The 13,727-nt window shown below is 39.3% G+C and overlaps 2 protein-coding genes and 1 non-coding gene across 3 annotated transcripts; 1 reads left to right on the top strand and 2 right to left on the bottom strand.

The window, feature by feature from the left end:
- Positions 1–1,150: 1,150 nt before the first annotated feature.
- Positions 1,151–1,222, top strand: Trnap-ugg (transfer RNA proline (anticodon UGG)). Its single transcript has one exon. It is a non-coding gene; the product is annotated as a tRNA-Pro (tRNA).
- Positions 1,223–4,107: 2,885 nt separating this feature from the next.
- Positions 4,108–7,526, bottom strand: LOC146463990 (uncharacterized). The gene has a single exon (XM_085083801.1). It carries the CDS (start codon positions 6,332–6,334, stop codon positions 4,718–4,720), a length of 1,617 nt encoding a protein of 538 aa, XP_084939927.1. The 5' UTR covers positions 6,335–7,526; the 3' UTR covers positions 4,108–4,717.
- Positions 7,527–8,215: 689 nt separating this feature from the next.
- LOC146463989 (uncharacterized) lies at positions 8,216–12,154 on the bottom strand. The gene has a single exon (XM_085083802.1). It carries the CDS (start codon positions 11,160–11,162, stop codon positions 9,546–9,548), a length of 1,617 nt encoding a protein of 538 aa, XP_084939928.1. The 5' UTR covers positions 11,163–12,154; the 3' UTR covers positions 8,216–9,545.
- Positions 12,155–13,727: the final 1,573 nt, after the last annotated feature.

Here is a 13,727-nt window from a genome sequence, read left to right as displayed (position 1 = left end):
CGTTTGGCGGTCCTTTCCCTGTTGTAAAAGATAGTATTCAGGGCAAGTGATTTGGACTTTATTCGTACACTTGGATAACAAAAGCTTTCTGGATGATAAAGTATTATTGGCTTCTTCTAAAAAAGTACAAGAGATCTCGATATTGTTCGGTTTTTTTTTCTGTCGGGAGTTATGTCCAACTGAGCTTGTAATGTTAGATTTAATACTGTATTTTTATAATTATTTTTGGCTGTTTTAGAATCATGAAAAGGTTTCTTGACGTCTGGTAACGAAAATTCTGGTAGATTTCGTATGCTAGACAACTTCAAGCGATGAAGGGCGAAGAATATTATTAAACGTTGAAATTCGATCGAGTTATGCCGTCGTGAATATCATATCCACGGACAGCAACCGGAAATTGATTTTTTCCCTTTTCTGAGCGTTGTCACGCCATCGCGTTTATAACGCCAAGCCACAGTCATTAACAAGAGCTCTTTCTGTCCGTTGTAAGGAGCAAAACCACGCCAAAAAAGGAAACATTCGACTCCCGGTTGCCGTCCTTGGCTTACGAACGTTTGTGCGAATTGTTTTATATCAGAGTAAGAAAGAGTCTTGTAAATAATCTTGTATCTTGCATTTTGTGCGTCAAATTAAGAGAAAAGATAGGCTGATGAACGAAATTTCCTTTCTAGCGTGGGCTTGCAGCGAAGAAGGGAGAAGAATACGAGCGAATTCTCTATACGGTCACGCTCTTTTCATTTTTCTGTCACGCAATTTGTTTCCTATTCGGCAAAGATATTTCAAACAAAGGCATTTCGGCAAAGGCATTTCAAACCATTTCACAACAAGCTGCTGTTCGAAAAAGTTAAAAATCGTAAAAAGGTTTCTTTTTGAAATGTCCCATTAAGGTTCCCTTTCCCAGACAAATTGTTGAGATAATTATAAAGGGAAGTTAAAGTTGAAGTTTTGTTACCGCGAATGGAAACTCGCACACGATCGAAGCCCTAGCATATAATCGTCCTCTCCAGATTCTTCTAATGAATGGTGTTTCGAGAGCAAACTTTCCACATACAAACTAAAAGTTGAAACAGCAAAGTAACAAAATATGAAAGCCAACTACAGCGATTCAAAAGCAGTCAGTACTATAATTTACCCTGCCAATTATATGCGAGGCCTGTTGGTCTAGTGGCATGATTCTCGCTTTGGGTGCGAGAGGTCCCGGGTTCGACTCCCGGACAGGCCCCTGCTAAACTTTTTTTTATTATATTATTATTTTTTTTCCCGACATTTCTTGCGATAAGATTTTTGTTTTTGCCCTTTTGAGAAAGAAAAAAAATAAATAAATTAATAAAATAAAAAGAAAGAACTAAATAAAATTGACCGATATGGATCTATGCCTCTGTACCCAAACATTCATTCTCTGTAGGTTGTGATTGGTGAATTTTTATCTTCATCACAAACTGCGAACGGCAGGGGAAGGTCATTTCGTCGTTTTTGGCGGCAAAAAGGAAAAGATGCACTTAGTGATTTTGGTTAAAAAAGACACCGTAAAATTTCGAATATACCCGCCCCCCCTCCCGCCCGGCCCACTTCCAATGTAATTAAATCTCGAGATGCAGGAACCCTTCCGATAATAATCTCTCACGAACATAAATAAGCCCATGGGCTGCTATGGTGGACTGTTAGGACCTATTTTGGCTGTTAGTTTTGGTTTTCAGACTAACCGTCTGCTCAACCTATATCTCCATATTTAAAGACAAAGGTCTTGGCTTGCAGCCCCTCCCCCTGCCCGCAGAGCAACCCCTCCCCAAAAATATGCTCCAAAAGTGCTTTCAGGCGAGTATCAACTCTGCACACATTTTTTAAAACAACCCGGATTTTATTTGATTTATTACAGAAAGCATAAAATATCAACAATAATTAGCCTTGTTATTACTCATTGTAGGCCAGTGTACAATATATTTTTATGTCCCTGTATATAGCGTGGCTGCTAGACTTGCCACAAGTTGACTTCTTTAGATACGAATCATAAGCGACGAATTCGCGAGAAGTTTTTATATCCCTGTTTTTTTTACCCGATTTACTGACTCATTTCGGTGGATAACTGTTCTGAAGACTTAAATCGCCTCAGAAATTCGGATTTCGTCTTAAAGAAAATCAAAAGTTTTCTTCGGCAAAATGTAAACTTAAAATTTCGTAAACTAATTTCTTTCGTTTTCGTCCGAGGGGCTAAATAAATATGTCGATAGAATTCCATAAAAGGGCTAGCTATCATTTTCGTAAATCCAACTACAGATCGTAATTTCGAAAAATAAGATTCTATTTCCAAAATATTGTTAAAACGTTCTGCAACTTACATTTTTATCTAAAGCATTCGAACAGATTATGTTACATAAGTGTACACAAGTTTGTCTTTAATTGGGCGCAAAACAATCTCGGAACATAGAAGACGGCGGTAGCTACTCGCCATTTTGCTGTCACAGATCGGCCAGTACGTTTTTCGCAGGTATTTTTATTAATTTATTATTTTTTTTTTACTTTAAACAATATTTGAACACGACGAGCAACTAAGTGCTCATCGAGAGACCTTACGTCGGATCAACTAACCCACGTAACACCGGCTGCAGAGACGGATTAATTTACAGGGCTAACACGAGTACAAGTTATTTTTTTCTTAGGTTGTAGTGGTGGGTGTGTGGTTATTCGTATGAAAACTTTCGTCGTCATGGTTGTTCTCTATAAATGCGAAATTAAGAACAGTGTCTACTTTTGTTACCGCGCATACGTTTTGCGCATTTCGAGATACTCGGTTTTCCTATAGGTGGTGCCTGCTACAGTCGGACCTCTATTAAGCGGCCACCTATTAAGCGGCCACCCTCCATTAAGTGGCCATTTTCCAAAGTCCTGAATTATTCTTTTGTCAGTAAAGTGCTGTATTCGATACCTCTATTCAACGGCCAACCTCTATTAAGCGGCCAGTTTTCAAAGTCCCCAGGGTGGCCGCTTAATAGAGGTCCGACTGTAATACAGGGATATTTTTGCGCGGTTTAAACCTTTGCGCAAAAAGCAGAACTTAGCAAGTGCTCTTGGTATCCAAAAAGAAAATTGGGGGTAACCATGCTTTTTCAGAGATAACAAAGCTTCGATATGAAAAAAAAAAAAAAAAAAAAAAAAAAAAAAACCCGCCATACATTGCTTTGTACTTCAATGGTTTTTTGAATTATTGTTGATTAATTATCTCTGAAAAATGCGTGGTTACCCCAAATTTTCAAGAGTCCTTGCCAAGATCTGCTTTCCTCGCACACTCATAAACCGCGCAAAAATACTTATTTACTAATAGGCACCGTCCCTGTCTGCATTTTTCTACTTCCTCCCAACTTTGTCAAGTGATCGGTACTTTGCACGGCTAATTTCAGGAGACGTTAAAGTGTCGACGCACAATAACTATGGTCTGTTTATCAGGAGGGAGGGTTACCCTACAATACAATACAATACAATATTTATTTTGCGATATACAACATTTACAGAAGGAAAAAAATGAAAAAAATTGATGAAAGAACTAAATGGCGAGAAAACCTGAAAGAAACCACGAGGCTTATAACAAGTCAGGCTTCCTCACTAGTTCTAGGGTTAGCCTAGCAAGAGGGTTAAGTTTACAAGCAAAATTTAACAGGTAGGGTCAACCTATCACTCGGGTCAACTATACCACAAAGCGCGAGGAGGACGAAAGCGCGGGAAAATTGTAAAATTGGCTTGTGACCGTTCACCAGAAACATTTTCGGCTTCTATGAGTAAAGGAAGGTGAAAATGGCTGTATTTGAGGCCGGGTCGTACTCGTTTCGCCATTTTGACGGCTCTTTTCAATTTCTTAGAGGGTCTGGAAACTAACAAAAAGTTGTCCAGGGTAGTTGAGTTATCCCTGGCAGAGTGTTTACAAGGGAGGTTGGGTTACTACTTTGAGATATTTTTATTTGAATGCTTTAAAAAGCACGTAGTTAGGTATTGCTGCTTACGTGCACACGCAGCAAAATCTTTAATTTCTTTCATAATCTTAATTCCAGTTCGATGAAAATAGTTTGCTGTGTAGGATTAAAGTAAATTTTGTTGAACTGCTTCGATATTTTAATGCAAGAAATTAATTTATCTAGAAATGATAGTTCCCTTTTCTGATTACTGGCGTTCCTAATATAAACCTCGTGGGTCATCTATTTACTATAATAGCCATCCAGGTTGCACAAAAACGAGCACGGCAACCCCCATTTTTTATTGCATTTTTTTAATGCTCATAACATAGTCATGAACTGGACCAAGTCTTAGACAATTTTAAATACTCCTTCTTTTTCAGCGGAATCACCTTAACACGCCGCGTAAAAAAAACGAAGAAATGCGCGATGGCTAGTTATAATCTCTAACAAACAGCCAGTTTGCTATTATTGATCGGTCAGAAAGTTTTCAGGATTTGGTCACTTTGGCAGTCCTTTTTCCCCCTTGGTTGTAGTATAAACAGTACCTTACTGTAGTGATGATAGTTGCTCGGTACCACGGGAATTGCGAAATGCCGCTTTTCTTCTGGCTACTTCCCAAGTGAACGACTGATTCCGGAACATGGTAGCCCTTAAGGGCATGGCTAATGTCGGACTAACGGCTAATGGCTAATGGCTATCTGATATTGCTATATATGTGACGGTTGTTCCTCGATATTTTGCGAGGTGAAATGTTTTTCCTCCTCACAGCTTTGTCAACTAAACGGCATTTTGCACGACTCGTTCCCAGAGACGTCAAAACGCCCACGCACAATAACTAACATTGTAGAGCTTGTCCAAAGAGCTAATGGAACAACATTTGCAATTGCCACTAAAATGTGCCTCTTCCACTTTTTACGCCAAACAGCCATTACGGGTATGTTCTGGTAATGGGTCTCGATTGCAAGAGATGCGCTTGTGAAAAACCACTCTATCATTAGAGAAATCGCAGTAGTGATAGCAAACTGCTTCAGCAAGTGAAAGGGTGAATTGTTTTCAACATAAATATATTGATACAAGTATAAATAGCCGTTAGCAGCCACTATGCCAGTTGATTCAAACAACATGCTCATGATAACGATGTCAGCCATTAGTCTTTCACGGCGAGGAGTACGAAAACTTCCCCAAGGGGCTGATTGTCTTTTCCAGATTTGATGTGAAATGTGATCGATTAAAGCCATGGTACTTCGCTCTATTACTTCTGCAGCACCGTGAATAATTCCAATAAGAGCGATGTATTCTTTTTTGTCAAAATCCGCTTGTAAAATTCTGAAAGTAACTGCTGCACCAAAGTACAAAGGTACTAACAAAACATAAGAATATCCTGGATGGGTGATGTTCCACAACCGCTGAACGCATATCCGCGAGATTAGTTTGAGAGCGACACCAATGAGAGGAGCGAAGATTGCGATGATTAGTTTGCCGTCTTTGTTCTGTTCGTTGAACTTTGGGTAAATATAGTTGGTAATAGTCAAGCCCGCAATTAAAGGAAAGCAAGTTGGAATTGCCATTTTGCAAAACGAAGATGTCATTTTTGCTGTAGGTCGCACGCAGAAGTGTCTCAAAGTGAGATACAATTGTAAAAGGGTATTGACAACAAAGAAAGTGTTTAACGGTACTCGATACATACGCGAGCGCATATAATAGAGTTTACCAACAGCTTGAAGCGAAAAACGATATGCTAAATCCAAGCAAAACATTACACCACCAGCCACAGCCAGTTTTGTTTTAGCCCCTTTCAACTGATATGGACGAAAAAGAAACAAAAGGTTAACAAAGGGCCAGGCGTAATAAAAGACGCTTGCTATCTGTTCCGAAATTGTTCTCACCCATTGCACACGAATTGGAAATAGAGTCGGTTTGAGATTAGAGCATATCATTAGAGTCTCAAAGCCAAGGTAAGAAAGTAATAAGTATATTGTACCTAAGAAGGAAGTTGTCAGAAGGGAAATCAAAGCTCCATTAAACATTGATTTGCAAACTGTTTGGAGGGCAGATGGTCTAAAACGCTTCCAATGCATGGCTGTATCTTCATCTTGCTGATGTTCCCCACTTCCATCTTCACTTTCTGGCGAGGATGCATTGCGTACGGTTATATCAAGTCTACTTGACGCCAAATAGTCAAAAGTTGTGGCTTCTCTGTCGCTGTATTCTTGGTAAATAAGTTCATCGACAGGATGAGAATACCATTCCAGGCCTGTACTGTCCAGAGGATTGTATCCAAAAGACTCTGGCGTGAATTCGGGTTCTTCTGGGTTGCAGCGTTCAGTTACGCCTCGTGTAAAACCGACCACGATGCTACCCAAGACTTCTATCACTGCGCTACTGGCCATGTACACTTGATAACCCTACCGGCTGAGATTAAAAAGGTTAATTGTTCAACTCTGTAGGAATACACCAGTTCAAGCAACTGAAGTTACCTGGATATTGGCCTAGATTAAATATCCAGAAACTTCCTCTGTGAAAACTTGGCAGCGAACAAGAAAATGAAACTCGAACGAACTGAAGCAAAAAAAAAAAAAACAACTGGTACTGATGAAAAGGAAGTGATGCCACCCACAATTGGAACATTTAGCTACACTCATTGTTGTTGAAAGCTGTTCAATTGATGATGAAAGTGCACAGTTTTTATGGCTTAGAAGCCATGGGTATCAGCCATTATACCATGCCGAAGAAATAGCGGCCATCACATCGTGTTCGTGTCGTTCTTTTAAAATAAAATCAGCACGATCTAGAAATATTTCTTGGTTGTTTTTGATAAAATAATGATTTCACTCGTATTTTTCGATTTGGCATGATTATAGACATCTCGACGTTACGCGCCTCTTTGCCAATCTATAATCTTGTGTCCAACCATCGCTCGTATAATAATTGAACTCTTTCGGGAGCTCTCATCCTTGTACATCACGTTGTACAAAAACGGACCACGAATATTAGAGAATAAACCTCGCCTTATTTGATATCCGTCCCCTTATCTTACGGAAGAAAGTTAAACAAAGAAAGAAAGTCGTGTTTTAGTTTTTTTTATTTTACATTTAACTGCAGTTAAAGCAAAATCGAGTAAACAAGGTGACTCGCATTTATTTATCCGCAATCCAGCCGCGGCCGATCACAATAAGGCGCTTGTGTTATAGAATTTTATGGCGATGGTTATAACAGGAATGATTGCCTGTCTGACTTGTCTTTACTTTACAGTAGTCTTTGAAGCTTGGCTTCTAGGTTAAATTTTCACTTTTTTTTTTTTTTTTTTACAATCGTATCACCTCGGCATTAATTATCTGTCAATATGCCATCGGCCTAAAAAGATTTATTTTAAGTTTCAGGATAAACGCAGTGGAGCGTTTTGATTGCTACTTTTAGAGAACCAATCACGTTACTTCAATGTCAGCTCGAAGAACAAAACTTGGCGGTTGTTGCGCTCTTGATCTTAATACCCCGAAGCCTTCCTTTTTTTCTGGAGTAATTTTTGACGAGATTGCTTAAATTAAAAAAAGAATACTTCGTAAAAGAAGGAGAAGAAGAAAAAAAAAACATAGTTAAATTTATAGTTTTGGGGTCTCCTTTTACTGCGAATCTTTCGTTCTTTTATATTTACTTAGGCTTCACCTTAAAGCTTTTTTGACGTGTTAGCTCGGTTCAGTTGAAAGGTAAAGGTGTGTGTATAGGTGAAACTGTTTGCTGCCAAATGCGACGTGACTTCTTGTGGAAAAAATGGAGTTTGTCAACTTCAGACCAAGAATTTAGGAAACCCCCCCTTTTAGCTGTTGTGCTTTTAATTTGGATTTCAACTGTATTTCCGAGCTCCCCTGAACTTTTATCGCCGCCGGAGTGTTGGAATCGATTCTATAGAAGCATGAAGAGCGAAGTGTTTTTCAGTCTTCTTTATAAAATAACCCTTGAAAATTTTACCTTGTCTCCATACAAACAAGACCGGCTTTCAGCTAATCAGAGTATAGTTACTTGAGGGACTGGTTAGGAAACCTGGCCATGACAACAATGGTGCTGCAATTTATGTTGGAAGGGCCGCGACACTGCACAATCCTTTGTTTTAACGTTCACACCACAGTTGAATATCTTAACAAAAACGTGTCCATTGGTCAGTTGCTCCAACACATTCCAAATTCTATGGTTGTTTGTGCAGGGTCAAGGCCAAAAAGGCAAACAAAAACCAATTACAAAGAAGTTTGTCAAGTTTCATAACCATTGCCTTTAATTAACTATGATCGGAGCGCGCCCTTGTGCATTAAAGGTTGTTTTCTGGTAGTCCGTCTGTATAAGACCTGGTCAGAGGAGTGTGGGGGGTTATCCGGATTTGTTTTTTCTCGAAATACATTAATTGAGGACGGTTTGTAAAAGAAAACCAGTGAGGTAGATATTTTAAAATGCAAAAACACGTAGTTTTGTAGGTAAGGTGCGTTTCAATTGCGGAGGAAGAGTAAAAAGGGAAGAGTAACAACGGGGAGATTAAGCTTTCGTTTTTACTTGTTCTACTTCCTGCATGCCTCAGCTTTTTTTGACGTCTGAGACGTGTACAGTTTTACATTTATATAGTTTTTGTACACCCACTTCTTTGCTTTCATATATTGTACGTGATGTCTTGTTCTGGCGATGAAACAGGCGTAACCGGCTGTGGTTAAATTTTCTGCCACAAATAATGTTGTCCACATTATGCTCAATGTTTCACAGTATCATGTTAATTCTTTATGCTCAAATGGCTTCGCTATTTTGCTCCATAAAACTGTTCTTCTTTCGCAATTTTTCTTGCTCGATTGTTGAGGCGACTCATCCGGGGAGGCAGCTGACAATGCCTGGAGTTGTAAAACTGGAACTGATCGAAGCCGTTTTTTCGCTGTTTTCAAATGTGTTACCTGGGCCGGTATCTTGTTTAGTTCTTCTATGGTTTTAGAAAAGTTTCTTTTAAAACACAAAGTCGAAGAAACTTTAAACTATTTTTCCAGCATAATGCTCGATTCTTTTGCATCACTATTATGCTGAAAATCATGTCGGCGTATCTTGGACAACCCTAGCCACCAACCGGCGAGAAGTTTTCGTGACTGGGGTGGAAGAAAACAGACCTCCAAAAAGACTACCGGATTGTTATTTAGCGATAAGGCTGCAGAAAATAATCTATAATTATACTTTTAAAAGATAGCCACTTGCGGCGATGATTGGCGGTTTTAATCTGAAAGAAATAGCAAGTTTGCTGTCATTGATCGGCCTGAAACTTTTAAGGGAGTCGTTAGTTTCGCAGGTGTTTTTCTTTGGTTGGATCACAGGGGACTGTACTATTCCTGTCGAAACCCATCAAGCAGTACTTTTCTGTAGTGACGATAGTTTCTCGGTACTTGCAAAATGCTTCTTTTCCCCTACTTTTTTTCAAGTAAACAACTGATTCCCGAACATGGTAGCTCTTACAGGTATGGCTAATGTCAGACTAATGGCTAATGGCTTATGGCTAGTGGCTATGGCTATCTGATATGCTATATATGTGACGTTTGTTCCTCGATGTTTTGCGAGGTGAAATATTTCCTCCTCACAGCTTTGTTAACTAAACGGCATTTTGCACGACTCGTTTCCAGAGACGTCAAAACGCCCACGTACAATAACTAACATGGTAGAGCTTGTCCAAAGAGCTAATGGAACAACATTTGCAATTGCCACTAAAAGGTGCCTCTTCCACTTTTTACGCCAAACAGCCATTACGGGTATGTTCTGGTAACGCGTCTCGATTGCAAGAGATGCGCTTGTGAAAAACCACTCTATCGTTAGAGAAATCGCAGTAGTGATAGTAAACTGCTTCAGCAAGTGAAAGGGTGAATTGTTTTGAACATAAATATATTGATACAAGTATAAATAGCCGTTAGCAGCCACTATGCCAGTTGATTCAAACAACATGCTCATGATAACGATGTCAGCCATTAGTCTCTCACGGCGAGGAGTACGAAAACTTCCCCAAGGGGCTGATTGTCTTTTCCAGATTTGATGTGAGATGTGATCGATTAAAGCCATGGTACTTCGCTCTATTACTTCTGCAGCGCCGTGAATAATTCCAATAAGAGCGATGTATTCTTTTTTGTCAAAATCCGCTTGTAAAATTCTGGAAGTAACTGCTGCACCAAAGTACAAAGGTACTAACAAAACATAAGAATATCCCGGATGGGTGATGTTCCACAACCGCTGAACGCATATCCGCGAGATTAGTTTGAGAGCGACACCAATGAGAGGAGCGAAGATTGCGATGATTAGTTTGCCGTCTTTGTTCTGTTCGTTGAACTTTGGGTAAATATAGAGAGTAATAGTCAAGCCCGCAATGAAAGGAAAGCAAGTTGGAACTGCCATTTTACAAAACGAAGATGTCATTTTTGCTGTAGATCGCAGGCAGAAGTGTCTCAAAGTGAGATACAACTGTAAAAGGGTATTGACAACAAAGAAAGTGTATAACGGAGCTGCATACATAAGCGAACGCATATAATAGGGTTTACCAACAGCTTGAAGCGAAACACGATATGCTAAATCCAAGCAAAACATTACACCACCAGCCACAGCCAGTTTTGTTTTAGCCCCTTTCAACTGATATGGACGAAAAAGAAACAAAAGGTTAACAAAGGGCCAGGCGTAATAAAAGACGCATTCTATCTCTTCCGAAATTGTTCTCACCCATTGCACACGTACTAGAAATGACGTCGGTTTGAGGTTGGAGCACATCAATACAGTCTCAAAGCCAAGGTAAGAAAGTAATAAGTATATTGTACCTAAGAAGGCGGTTGTCAGAAGGGAAATCAGAGCTCCAATGAACATTGATTTGCAAATCGTTTGGAGGGCAGATGGTCTAAAACGCTTCCAATGCATGGCTGTATCTTCATCTTGCTGATGTTCCCCACTTCCATCTTCGCTTTCTGGCGAGGATGCATTGCGTACGGTTATATCAAGTCTACTTGACGCCAAATAGTCAAAAGTTGTGGGCTCTCTTTCGCTGTATTCTTGGTAAATAAGTTCATCGACAGGATGAGAATACCATTCCAGGCCTGTACTGTCCAGAGGATTGTATCCAAAAGACTCTGACGTGAACTCGGGTTCTTCTGGGTTGCATTGTTCCGTTACGCCTCGTGTAAAGCTGAACACGATGCTACCCAAGACTTCTAACACTGCGCTACTGGCCATGTGCACTTGATAACCTTACTGGCTGATGTCAAAAAGGTTGATTGTTTAACCCTCTTCGAATACACCAGTTCAGTCAACTGAAGTCACCTGGATATTGGCCTAGATTAAATATCTAGAAAACTTCCTCTTTGAAAACTTGGCAGCGAACAAGAAAGTGAAACTCGAACGAACTGAAGCAAAAAATAAACACTGATACTGATGAAAAGGAAGTGATACCTGAATTGGAACATTTAGCTAGATTCCTTTTTGTTGAAAGCTGTTCAATGGATGATGGAATTACAGAGTTTTTATGGCTTAGAATTCATGGGTATCAGCCATTATACAGGGGCACCCAACGGATCGTTTTGGTAAATTATCTGTTCGGAAGGCCCGTAATCCCCTACAATTTTCTAAAGCGAATTTTAAACTACGAACTAACGTGATATTGGAAATTTAAGGCCTAGAGTTTTCGGATTGATAAAAATGTTGTTTCGAGTACCAAAAAAAAGGTCAGCTAAGATTTTCGGAAAGGAAATAAGACCTAAGGTTTTCGGGAAATGGACAAAAATGCCCTACTAATTTCGAAAAGACTCAATCTCGATCCCCTAGAATAACCTAACAGATAAAAATATACCGCTGCCTAAAATGAACCTATAGAGCTTTAAAGCCACTCCAGATCGCCCAAAATAACGTTTCAAAGGATCTTCGAGAAAATTGTCGTTGGGTGCCCCTGATTCATACCATGCCCAAGAAATAGCGGCCATCACATCGTCTTGGTGTCGTTCCTGTCAAATAAAATCAGCACGATCTAGAAATATTTCTGGGTTGTTTTTGATAAAATAATGATTTCACTCGTATTTGTTGGATTTGGCATGATTATAGACATCTCGACGTTACGCGCCTCTTTGCCAATCTATAATCTTGTGTCCAACCAGCGCTCGTATAATAATTGAACTCTTTCGGGAACTCTCATCTGATGACAAGGTACATCACGTGTTACAAAAACGGACGACGAGTATTGGAGAATAAACTTTGTCTTATTTGATATCCATCCCCTTATATTGCGGAAGAAAGTAAAACAAAGAAAGAAAGTCGCGTTTTAGTTTTTTATTTTACATTTAACTGCAGTTAAAACAAAATCGAGTAAACAAGGTGACTCGCATTTATTTACTCGCAATCCAGCCGCGGCCGATCACAATAAGGCGCTTGTGTTATACAATTTTATGGCGATGGTTATAACAGGAATGATTGCCTGTCTGGCTTGTCTTTACTTTACAGTAGTCTTTGAAGCTTGGCCTCCAGGTTAAATTTTCCTTTTTTTTTTTTGACAATCGTATCACCTCGGCATTAATTATCTGTCAATATACCATCGGTCTTGAAAAGGTTTATTTTAAGTTTCAGGCTATTCAGGATAAACACAGTGGAGCGTTTTGATTGCTACTTTTAGAGAACCAATCACGTTACTTCAATCTCAGCTCGAAGAACAAAACTTCTTTTTTTTTTCTGGAGAAATTTTTGACGAGATTGCTTAAAATAAAAAAGAATGGTTAAAAAAGAAGAAGAAGAAACAAAACGCGATAGTTATATGTAGTTGTTGGGTCTCCTTTTACCGAGGACTGCGAATCTTTCGTTCTTTCTCTATTTACTAAGGCTTCACGCTTAAGCTTTTTTGACGTGTTAGCTCGGTTCAGTTGAAGGTAAGGGTGTGTGTATAGGTGAAACTGTTTGCTGGCAAATGCGTGCGATATGACTTCTTGCAGAAAATTTTGCACTTTCTCATGTTCTTCTTTTAGCTGTTGTGCTTTAAATGTGGTTTTCAATCTTATTTCCGAGTTCTCCTGAACTTTTTCCGGCGAGTGTTGGAATCGATTCTGTAGAAGCATGAAAAGCAAAGTGTTTTTGATCTTCTTTATAAAATAACTCTTGGAAATTTTACCTTGTCTCCATACAAGGAAGACCGGTTTTTGGCCAATCAGAGCGTGCCCTTGTGCATTCAAGGTTGTTTTCTGAAAGTCCGTCTGTATAAGACCAGGTCAGAGGAGTGTGGGGGGTAATCTGGATTCGTTTTTCTCAGTATAGATTAATTGAGTACGGTTTGTAAAAAAAGAAAAAAAAACAGTGAGATAGATATTTTGAAATGCAAATACACGTAGTTTTGTAGGTGAGGTACGTTTCAATTGCGGAGGAAGAGTAAAAAGCTAAGAGTAACAACGGGGAGATGAAGCTTTCAATTTAATTGTTCTACTTCCTGCATGCGTCAGCCTCTTTGGTGTCTCACTCGTGTACAGTTTTACATTTATATAGGGCTTGCACACCCACTTCTTTGCTTTCATAGTGTACGTGATGTCTTGGTTTGGCGATGAAACACGCGTAACTGCTGTGGTTAAATGATTTTTATTTTCTTTGTCTTTCCTTTTCAGATGATGCTATTTTTTGATAACGAAAATGACAAATGTGTAGATCTGCGTTTTAGAGAAAATATAGTGGCCGTTTATGGAGAGACCGTGCTGTTTTCAACAGGTATACGTTAGAAAATATGCCAGAGGCTGGACTGTATTTAAAGAAGAGAATAAATAGTAAAATAAA

Source organism: Pavona decussata, unplaced genomic scaffold (genome assembly GCF_977016875.1).
Source record: "Pavona decussata unplaced genomic scaffold, jaPavDecu1.1 SCAFFOLD_170, whole genome shotgun sequence".
Taxonomy (NCBI): Eukaryota; Metazoa; Cnidaria; class Anthozoa; order Scleractinia; family Agariciidae; genus Pavona; species Pavona decussata.
This window is presented reverse-complemented; position numbering and strand designations above follow the sequence as displayed.

Excerpts from the sequence above, each read along its gene's own strand:
- LOC146463990 (XM_085083801.1), bottom strand. The coding sequence starts at position 6,334 with ATGGCCAGTAGCGCAGTGATAGAAGTCTTGGGTAGCATCGTGGTCGGT.
- LOC146463989 (XM_085083802.1), bottom strand. The coding sequence starts at position 11,162 with ATGGCCAGTAGCGCAGTGTTAGAAGTCTTGGGTAGCATCGTGTTCAGC.